General features: G+C 51.8%; 1 protein-coding gene across 2 annotated transcripts; it reads right to left on the bottom strand.

Annotated features, from left to right (window-relative positions):
* Positions 1-4,915: 4,915 nt before the first annotated feature.
* On the bottom strand, positions 4,916-7,360 carry ADM (adrenomedullin). Of its 2 annotated transcripts, none has more exons than XM_082478153.1 (4): positions 7,068-7,360; positions 6,513-6,631; positions 6,211-6,360; positions 4,916-6,001 (listed from the first exon to the last, which is right to left on the bottom strand). In XM_082478153.1, the coding sequence occupies exons 2-4, from the start codon at positions 6,608-6,610 to the stop codon at positions 5,686-5,688; spliced, it is 564 nt and encodes a 187-aa protein (XP_082334279.1). In that variant the 5' UTR covers positions 6,611-6,631; positions 7,068-7,360; the 3' UTR covers positions 4,916-5,685. The 2 variants fall into 2 exon arrangements, with proteins under 2 accessions (XP_082334279.1, XP_082334278.1); XM_082478152.1 differs by having other exon boundaries at positions 4,916-6,004; positions 7,068-7,299.
* Between the last annotated feature and the right edge of the window lie 2,852 nt (positions 7,361-10,212).

The following is a 10,212-nucleotide window of genomic DNA, read 5'->3' as shown; positions in this document are numbered from 1 at the left end:
TTTCTTCTAGAAGTTTTATGGTTTCAGAGCTTACATTTAAGTCTTTAATACATTTTGAGTTTATTTTTGCATGTGGAGTGAGAAAATGGTCTCAATAATTTTACGTCTAAGAATTTATCTTTAAAACAATTCATAAAATTACCCTAAGATGAATACACAAGGATGTTTATTCAGGAATTTTTCATGGCAGAAATGTAGGGGGTGGGGAGAAGTTTAATGTCCAATAACAGAGGAATGGTTAAACAAATTATGATATTTTCATATGATGAAATATCATGCAGGTAATAAAAATGATACTGTACAGATTTATTTACTGACATGGAAAGATGCCACGAATATACTGATGAGTAAAAAAAAAAAAAAAATATCAGGTTACAGACCAACCTGATCCCACTTTTTAAAATTTGTGTGGCCCATTAGGCAAAGTCCAAATGACCAGTAAATAAATGAAGATGTGCTAAAATTCAGTAGTAATCAGTAATGGAAGTTAAAACAATAGTGCCATATTACTTTATACCCTTTAGGATGGCAAACATGAATCCATACAGAGGTCGGCAAGGACACAGGGAGGTGGGGAACTCTCATGCACTGCTGGTGCGAACACACACTGGTACAGGCATTCTGGAGACTAATCTCACAGAACTTAGCATTGTCTGTAGAAGCTTTTGGATGCCATTTCTGGATATATAACCTCAAGAAATCCTCATTCAGATCCACAAGAGAACATGAAACAGGATGTTCATCTATACATTATTTGTGGCAAACAGGTGCTGGAGGCAAACCAAGTGTCCCTCATTAAGAGACAAGAGAAGTTAAACGTGGTAGATGCATTATTACTCCATAATGTGCAGCTTTGAGAAGAAACAATCTACTTGGATAATTATTTTTTTAAGTGTTCAGTGAGAAAAGTAGGAAAATTTTTAACACAATATATTTGTACGTTAAAAACACATAGTCACAAAACAACAAAACAGATTTTACAGGATTATATACATATAATAAGTACAGATATCAAACAGGTTAAAGACAGTTCCTATGGAGAAGATGGGAAGGGGAATGGGAATTAAAGGAGAAAAAATAAAGTAATTAAAACAAGAGAGAAGGCTTGCACAGACCAATAATAACAACTTAAACTGAGAAGTATGCTTCATTCAGCTCTCTGCAGTTGAGTTCAATTTTTTAAAGTGTGTGTGCATGTATAATATGTAAAAATGTCTAAAAAGGTAAACTCTAAAATAATGGTAGTTATCTCTCTGGGAGTGGTATAAAAGGCAAATCTCTTCTTTTTTTCTACACTGGATAAATATTGTATAATAAGTAAAATGCATTTCTTAAGTCTCAAAAACTCATCTTAACACTCAGAACTACTTTCCTGCTTTTGGATAAAGTACAATAACCTACTAAATTCAGCTGCCTGTGTGGTCACAGTCATTTTATTATTTTTCCAGAATGTTCCAAAATAACTCTGGAACAAGACCTGTGGGACCACCAGATAGCTATCTAGCCTCACCCTTCTTCCCATGCAAATGAAGACCAAGCCTCCAATCGGGCTTTGGCAGAAACCTCTGTGGAACCCTGGATAACAAGGCCCCCGGCGTCCCCACTGGGGAAAGGCGGGGCAGCATTCATAACTGTGTCAGCTCACTCAGCCTCTGAAAAGACGGCTTGGGCAGCAATTGCCAAAGACAAAGGTTCCACCTAAGGGTGGAAACTCTATTTGCAGCTTTGTAGACACAGGTGTCCTTCCAGGCGACTCAAGACCTGCAGTGTGGGACTGGGTTTGGCCAGGAATAGCTCAGAAGGCCTTCCCCTCAGAAGCCAGCTTTTGAGGCCTTCAGGTGTATGTTCTAACTATATTTGGCAACAAAAACCAAAGAGGTCAGTGGCTTAGCTCAGGGCGAAAAAAAGACTATTTCTGATTATAATCCCCACTTCACACCAGGTCCAAGAATTTAAAAACTCAATTCATTTATTTATTTTGCACTCACTAAGCATACTGCTGAAGCAGTTCTGGTTTCCAGTCCTACCAATCTCATGTAAATCCTTCAGAACCACAGGTGTAAATCACCTACCCAAGCCATCCTCATGTTAGAGGACATCTGGGGACATCTGGCTTGAGAATCCAAATGTTAAAATTATTCCACCTTACTCTCTGTGTCTTCATAGCATCAAAATAGCCTGTGGCACTTGAGTGCAAATCCAGACTCCAGCCCTGATTACTCACTGTGTGACCTTGGCTAAGTTACTTTATGTCTCTGAGGTTCAATTTCTTTATCCACAGACAGAATAGAGATAATAACACCTACTCCACAAGGCTGCTGTAAGAATTAAATGAGATAAGGTATATAAAGTGGCTAGGAGAATGTCTAATACAAAGAAGGTGCTAAAAAAAAGAAGCCGTTTCCATTCCTCCCCATCACTCCCTTCCACCCTTAGCTGTTCAGCCAAGGTGTGGGCTTTTCAAGAAATTGCTTGGTACATTGTGTTTGATTACAAATGGATGGTACCATTCCCACAGCCAGCAACAGTAGCTAAAGATAAAAGCTGCGACTACTCCTCAGCCGTCGACAGGTCGGATCAGCCACAAATGACTCACCACTGTTGATAAATGATGTGTTCTTGGCATCAAGAGACCTTATCCTGACAGGCTTTGACACCTTATGAAAAAGAAACCAGAAGGAAGGTTGAACGGCTCACAGAGAAGGTCCTCAGGGTTTGATGGTGACCTTCAGTCAATTCTGAACTTGTACCAAACTGGTGTTAGGAGGGTCTCCTCTGTCTTCAGACATGTCTCCAATCACAGATTCTTTAGTTGGGAAGGACTCCAGCTGAGCAGCTGCCTCTTCATCTCAGAGCTGAACCATCTCCTTCACTTGCCTTAGATTCCCTGAAGGGAGTCATAAGACTCCCTGGGCAGAAGGCACATGCCTGTTCCCTGCTCAGAACAGCCCTAAGCTAGTGCCCAACCTGCCTTTGGCAGCTTTGTCTGCTGGCTGAAACTCTGCCAGGGTGAGGTTTGGCTGAAGGGCTCTGTGGCTATTGGACAAACCTTGGCTCAAGGAAAAGGGTGAGTATTTAATCCCAAGCCACTGTCTGCAAGGCTGAAGTGTTCGCAGCTCTCCGGTTTTTGTAGCCCCTTCAGACCACCCAGAACCACTCACGGGCATGGGAATTCCAAAACTGGATTTTTTAGTCACTCTTTCATTCTTACATCCCCTGTACCTTGTGCAGTGCCTGGCACAGAGCTCCCTCTAAGTGAATATTTACTAGAAGGACCTTAAGGAAAGCATGGTCTTTTGCTACTTTTGTAACCCCTTGAATTCTGATGAACCTCACTAAATTGTTAAGATCAAATAGGACAATGAACTGTATGAAGATTGACACTGTCAACAGCCAGGTGCTCAAAACTGAGGCCTCAGACGGTCTTAAGGAAATTCCATGTACTAGGATCTACTTTCTTTGAAACTGAAACTGCTTCAGGAGCAGGTTGTCTCTGGACCCCAGACCTATGACCCCTTTCAGTGTCATGGAGGCTTTTTCTGAAAGGAAATATTCTAGGCCCTCAGAAGGGACCTTGTGGAATGCAATTGATCCAAAAGTCCCAGGAGAAGGTAGGCTGCCCTGGAAACATTTCCATTATCCAAACTCACCCTCAGATTTTCTTCACCAGGAAGGTTTCTAAGATCACCTAGAAGCACCAACAGTTCAGTCATGGTTTGAAGTGTAAAGGCCAGGGAGTCTTTCTGGAAAGGACAAGCAGTAGAACTCCATCCTGGGTCTTCAGGATATTGGTTGAGACAAATAGGGTAGAGACATCAATAACAGGGTGCCTTCCCTTATCCTCTTCTTCTGTCCTGTTTCCACGTCCCCTGCCCTTCTAGTCACTCACTGAGGCTTAGTGTCTGGCTTCTATCACCAGAACCGGGGTCAACGGTCTAAGATGATAAGGTATAAATTTAAGCAAAGGGGAGGAAGGAAGAAAGAAGGGAGAGAAAGGAAGACTGGAGAGAAGTGGAGAAAAAAATGAAAAAGGCTTGGGAAGGGGGAAGGAAGAGGAGAGCGGCAAGGGGAGGCGGAACAATGAAGGTCTCAGGCCATCGCAGGCGCACGGTTCCGGCGGCACGTCCGTCCAGCCCGCCTCCCGTCAGCAGCTGCACGCTGCGCCCCGTGTGGGCGCTGAGTCACGGTCCCAGAACAGGGAGCTGCCGTGCAGGTCTAGGGGGGGCCGGCCCTGGTTGGCATCTGCAAACTGTTTTTTTCTTTCCTCTTTCATTAAGGCTGTGTGCTGACTCCCACGTAGGAGGACTTATTAAACCGCACGTACTGCCTGACAGCTCTCTGGCGCGTCGGAGGCGGCCGGCTGGGGGCGCCGCAGTATCGCTTATGAGCCAGCACACTCTCTGGGGCACCGGGCCGGGAGAGGACTGGGGTCACTGGCCCGGCTGCGGATTTCCCGGAGGAGCTCGCACTTTTTGCTGGAGTCGCTTCTAACTTTAGCCCCGCTGCAGCAGGGGGACACTCCTCAGCTGGAAGACCTCGGAGACCACCCCAACTCTCCGAGGTGCGCTTTTGCGCAGGGTTCCGTGAGCAACTCCATAAAATCTGGGACTCTGTTGCGTAATCGGGAGATTCCAGGCTCGCCTCCCCACTAAGGGTTCACCCTACCCCAACCGGCCCGGCCGCCACACGAGGCTGCGACCTGGAGCATCTCCTCGAAGCCCGGACCCGCACGCAAGATACGCTCTCCGCACGTCCCACCGGAGAGCGTTACTCCGACAGCTCAGCCAGCGCGGAGAGCAGCCAGCACGCGCCAGCGCAGCCGTGCTACCTTCCCACGCCAGGCGGCTGGACCCCAAGGCTCCCGGGCCGACCAAGACTGGGGACACCCTCCCTCCCAAGACTCGTGACCCGAAAATGAATCAGCATTGAGACAGTTTATTGGTTTGCTACTTCGCATATCACCCATTTTATGTAAATAGATTATACAGACATGGTGTTTTCTTCTTCCACAAGAGGCAACCAGTCTTTCACGCACACACGCTCACATTCCACGCAGCACACAACGTTACACCTCTCTGAGACATTCACGTATTAAAATAGAGGGGAGGGGAACAATACAATTGCTTTAAAATGCCCTTAATACAATATATAACGTACAAAAATATCTCTATATTTGAAGTTACAAAAACAATCTTGACACAACAAACTTAAATATTGATAATTACCTCTGTATATACAACACACATTGCACTTTTCCTCTCTAGGTTTTGGAAAGTTCAAGTAATAGTGAGGCTTGCGCCCCGGTGGGGTGACACCCCGTCAGAAATCAGTTTGTGGGCGGGCACGGCAGTGGCTCAGACCCTTGCCCCTGGGGGGTCTCAGCATTTATTTCGCAGTTTCTCCTCTCCGTGAGCCTGGCAGAGGACACTCCTTTGGATTCCTCTGCACCCCCCTCCCCACCCGGGGCACCCGGGCCGAATTAGGGTGAAGAGAACACTGCCTCCGAGGTGGACAGGGTCCTGCAAAGCCAGGGCTCGCCGCCGGACGGTGCCTCCCGGACTCTCGGTCTCTCAGGGCTGTCTCAGCTCCGGTCCCATAGGCTGAGAGGCTCGGCTAGGGGAAGTCCTCCGCCCCGGGAGGCGCCGGCGGGATGCATGTGCGAGTGTTCGCTGCTGCCACAGGCGCCTAAATCCTAAGGAGGGTGGCGAACACTTGATGAGCCCGGGAGGCCGGGGCCCCGCGCGCCTGTGGCTCCTGGGAAGACGGAGTCCGTCCCAGGCCGGCCTCGGGCAGGGAGCGTCGGCGCCGGCGGCCGTAGCCCTGGGGGCTGATCTTGCTCCTGGGGGCGACGCCGTCCTTGTCCTTGTCCGTGAACTGGTAGATCTGGTGCGCCAGCTTCTGCACCGTGCACGTCCCGAAGCGACAGCCAAAGCTCCGCAGGCTCTGGAAGTTGTTCATACTCTGGCGGTAGCGCTTGACTCGGATGCGGGCGGCGTCCGGACTGCTGGAGAAGGGAAGGAAGGCTACATGAGACCCCCATCAAGCAGGTCTTTGGCCCCAGCCACCGGGAAGGGAGCCATTCTAAGACCAGAGGGAGCTGCTAACTGCTACCTCCATCTGAACTGCCATACAGCCCCGATGATCCCCAGGGCCAGGGCAATGGAGGAGGGCTCCCCTTGCCCACCCCGCGACGGCGCCCCGCATAGTTACCTTGCCTGGGGGCTGCGAGAGGCGCCCTTCACATCCTGCGGCCGAACGAGAGTCTGGGCAGGCCCTGCCTTCACGTCGGCGAGCCCGGTGGGGTAGCTGCTGGACTCGCGAAGTTCTCTTTTTCCACGACTTAGAGCCCACTTATTCCATCTAAACAACACAAATAGACTCGATTCGCAATCGTCCAGGCGAGGTCTTGGCCCATCCCTGCTCCTGTTCACTTCTAACCCCTCGGGGACCAATGGTTAGTTTCCCTTGTCTTGCAGGTACCAGAACTGGGGCAGGCGCTGCCTGCGACTCACTTCTTTCGGAACTCTGCCGCCACGTCGAGCCGTGCGGTGTCCGCGCCTAGGAAGGCGAGCGAGCCCAGATACATTAGGGCGACGGGAACCAGCTTCATCCCGGCGTCGATGCGTAGACCCTGGGGAAGGAGAAAGAGGAGCCGAGCGTGAGCTCCCGGGTCTGCCGCACCGCCGGGCGGGGCACGGAGGCGGGCGGGGGGCCCCGGAGTGGGCAGGCTCAACCCGCGCTCTGCCTGACTCAGACGCTTATCTCCCCGGGGCGCAGAGAGGCGCCAGCGGCATTTGCACCCGCCAGGGGGGTGACAGGCCCCGCAGGGGAGGCCGCTGCCCCGCGCCAGGCTCCCAGAGGTTCCCCGCTCAACTTCTCGGATTGGCTGATGGAGCAGAGTGGACTGGGTCTCTGTAGTTCCAGCTGTGTCCACGAGCTGGGCCCGGGATGTGCGACGCACCCAGCAGAGGACCCTCCAAAGTGGATGGTACCCCTCACCCAGCGCTCCTAGTCTCCGGCCTGGGCAAGCCTCCCCACCTTTAACCCGCCCGGCCCGCGGTGCTTACCTGCTTGAGGGGGTGATCTGCCGAGATCTTTGGAGGATTAAATCTGAGACGTCGCTCTGGCAGTGGCAAATCCCCGACGTCCAAGCTGCGGTGAGAAACCAGAGGTGGCAAGGTTCGACCCGTTCCGCCTAGTGTCACCAAGAAACCACTGAGTGGCCGGCTCTCGTTCCTCCGCTTTATAAGAGCGCAGGGGGCGGGGCCTAGGCTGCCCTCGCGCCCTCCCTTTCCTCCCTTGGGCGCGCGCTCTGCAATCGGGCGCGCGCATTGCTTGCCTGCGGGTGTGGGGTTTGGAGGTGAGGTGGGGGGTCCCTCATGCCTAGAGGGCTCAAAGATGAGCTCCAGGAGATTGGTGCAGGAACTGCCTCAGCCCTGACTCACTGGGCACAGAGTTCAGACCTTAAGCCGGGACGAAGCAGAGCCGGTACAACCTCTTGGGGGTCCTTACCTAGGACTTATGCAGCCCAGAGTGTAACGTCTTCTGGCACAGAACTGCAAGAGCCAGCGCGGGGTATCACGCGGATGACCCGAACTCCGGACCTCGGGAGCTGTGGCCTCGAGTGGACCGCGCCCCGTGCCGGCTCGGCGCCTGACCTGGCCGCGACCCCAGACTTCAGCGGAGCCTCAGGGGCAGGGCACAGAGCACAGCTGAGAGAAGGGGGGCTAGCCGAGACTCCGGGGTTCTGAGGATGGGCTAGTAAGATTTCACAATAGGGGCAAGGCTCGGAAAGGCTGATTTGAGAATTGGGATTTAGAGGCGGGGACTTACCTGACGTTTCAGAATTTGCATGCCTATTTGGAAATAAAGGAATAACCAAAATTAGGACGAAGAATACAGTTTCATTTTTTCCCCTTTTAATCCAATCATGCCTTGTAAGGTTACAACCTGAGAGTTTGCCTGGCTGCCCTCGGAGCCTTCATTCACCCCTTGTAAACGTGAGGATACTGCCAAGGAGCACACTAATGCTTCACGTATGTTAATCCCTTACAGTTTACAAAGCATGGCCACATCCTGATCTCCTTTGATCCTCACACCTCCCCTTGAGTTAGACAAGGAGGGTAACATCAACTTTCTACCTGGTGAAATGAGAAAACTAAAGTTCAGAGGGATAAGCATTTGCCCAAAGTCACACCAAAGGTGGTAAACAGTAGTGTCCTAGCTCGGCCCCGCAAGCATGCACGGCCGACTGGACTGGGGCGCCGCGTGGATTTTTCTAGGCTAGGGCCATCATCTTGTCGAGGGAGAGAGGAGAGTCCTAGCCCCCGCCCAAGGATTTATGCCTTTTCATGATGAATCACCCCCAAGCACGTTTGTCACCCGTTTATGCTCTTCCATCACTGCTTCTTGACTTCACTTTCTCACTTAACTTCTGGAGGCCAAACTAGGGAGGGAACTTAGCCCCGCAGGGCTCCCTACTTCTTGCAGGAGGGCCTCTGGTGTCCTATCACCCACTTCCCTGGATGCAGGTCCTGAAGCCGAGGGCCTAGACTGAGAGGCGGAGGGCGCGGGACCCCTGGAACTCTGTGGAGCAGCTTCTACTCTCACCCTACGGCAATTCTTTGTGAACCTGGGCAAGTTACGCACCCCACTCTCTGGTTTCCCCATCTATAACTTGCCCCCAGCGGATCTCTAAGCTTCCTACCTGCTCTGCCACACTGGTTCTGAGACCCAGTGCACAGGACCTTGCCTGCCCTGGGCCGCGCACTGCTGGCTCAGCCGCCTTTTCACTCCCAGGACTGACCGGTGGACATTGCACCTGGGAAGGAATGGCCGCTCCGAAGTTATTTATTCTGAGGACTCTTCTCCGAGGGAGTCGCCTGAGCGGACCTGAGATCCAGCTGAGGGTGGGGGACAGATTCCTGGCTCGGGCTCGGGGTTGGGCTGGGGACGCCGAGGGTCGGAGGAGTGCAGCGCAGCGCACTGGCTGGGTTCGGGCCGCCTGTCTGGCTTCAGGGCAGTTGCCGCAGTAGACCGGGTCTGGCGGCTAGTCAGCCCGCACCGCAGACAGCAGGTATTACTGAGCGCCTGCTCTGTTTCCAGGAGCCTCCCCAACCGAACTATGCTGTTTTGCTCGCTCGTCTCCCATTTCTCAATGCTTCCTTTCAGTTCGTCCCCTACGAGTCACGCTCTTCGCAGCGACCCTGTCCAGGACCGGCTGTCTGTCAGTCTTGTCTGAGGATGAGACCTACTCGTCGCCAGCTTCCAGCTGGGTCCGCGCCAAGACAGGTTTTTACTTTCATTTCCCCGGCGCGCGCCTCTGGCTGCCGGGGAGGTCAAGGACAGCTGGGCGCCGGCCCACAGCCAGGGAAGGTCCCGTGGTCTGGACTCGTTCCTTCCAGTTCCCACCAGCCCTGGGGGGTTTGGTCTACAGAGGACTCTTCAGCTGTACCTCGTGGCCTCCTCGCTGTGTCCTTTAGGAGATCCCTGGTTCCAGGAGAGAGCGAGAGTGGAGGGGATGGGGGAAGGGACCGGGGACGGAGCTCTTGGTGCAGACTTCGCTTTGAGCTGCTGGAGGCTTCAAAAAGCAAACCCAACCCAGAATTGGAGACTCCGCCGGGCTCCAGTGCCTACGCCAGCAGCATAGCGGCGGTGCCAGGAATTCCCACCTGAGATCCTTGGCACAATGATATCAGCCCAGGTGTGCCTTATAGCTCTGGCACTTAGAGGTCTGACGCTTGAGAACTCCGTCAATTCTTTAAGTCCTGTGTTGGCAGCTCGGGGTTTTGCTAGAACACCCGTATCTTCGAAAGTGTGTGTGTGTGTGTTTGCTTGGGTCGGCGACAAGGGCCGGAAGGTTCCCCAAAATGTCGTGGAGTATAAGTCGAAAAAAAGATATAAAGTTTTCCAAATGTTGGCATCTATTTTTTCCCTTGGAACCTGGGGTTCGTTTACTTTAACAAAGGGGGAAAAAAATCACTAGAATGCATTCACGGTTAAACGTCGGATATAGAAGGAAACAACTTAAGGACTTCTGCTTCTGGCGATTTGTAAACGTGGCGTGTTATCCATTCAAGTTGCAGTGATTGTAGATTCACACAGAGTACAAGGAAGGAAGGAAGGAAGTGAAGGAAGAAACATCTTTAAAATCTCACTGGCAAGACAAGTGAAAGAAGCAGAAGAAAAGAAATTTTGGTTAATGAAGATCCA

The sequence above is a fragment of the Balaenoptera physalus genome (genome assembly GCF_965194825.1).
Source record: "Balaenoptera physalus genome assembly, chromosome: 10".
NCBI lineage: Eukaryota > Metazoa > Chordata > Mammalia > Artiodactyla > Balaenopteridae > Balaenoptera > Balaenoptera physalus.
The sequence above is the reverse complement of the archived record's forward strand: the minus strand, read 5'-3'. Positions and strand labels throughout refer to the sequence as shown.

Excerpts from the sequence above, each read along its gene's own strand:
- ADM (XM_082478152.1), bottom strand. The coding sequence starts at position 6,610 with ATGAAGCTGGTTCCCGTCGCCCTAATGTATCTGGGCTCGCTCGCCTTC. Across the intron at positions 6,361-6,512 it reads GCGGCAGAGTTCCGAAAGAA|ATGGAATAAGTGGGCTCTAA; the intron begins GTGAGTCGCAGG and ends TGTGTTGTTTAG. Across the intron at positions 6,005-6,210 it reads TCTCGCAGCCCCCAGGCAAG|CAGTCCGGACGCCGCCCGCA; the intron begins GTAACTATGCGG and ends TCCCTTCTCCAG.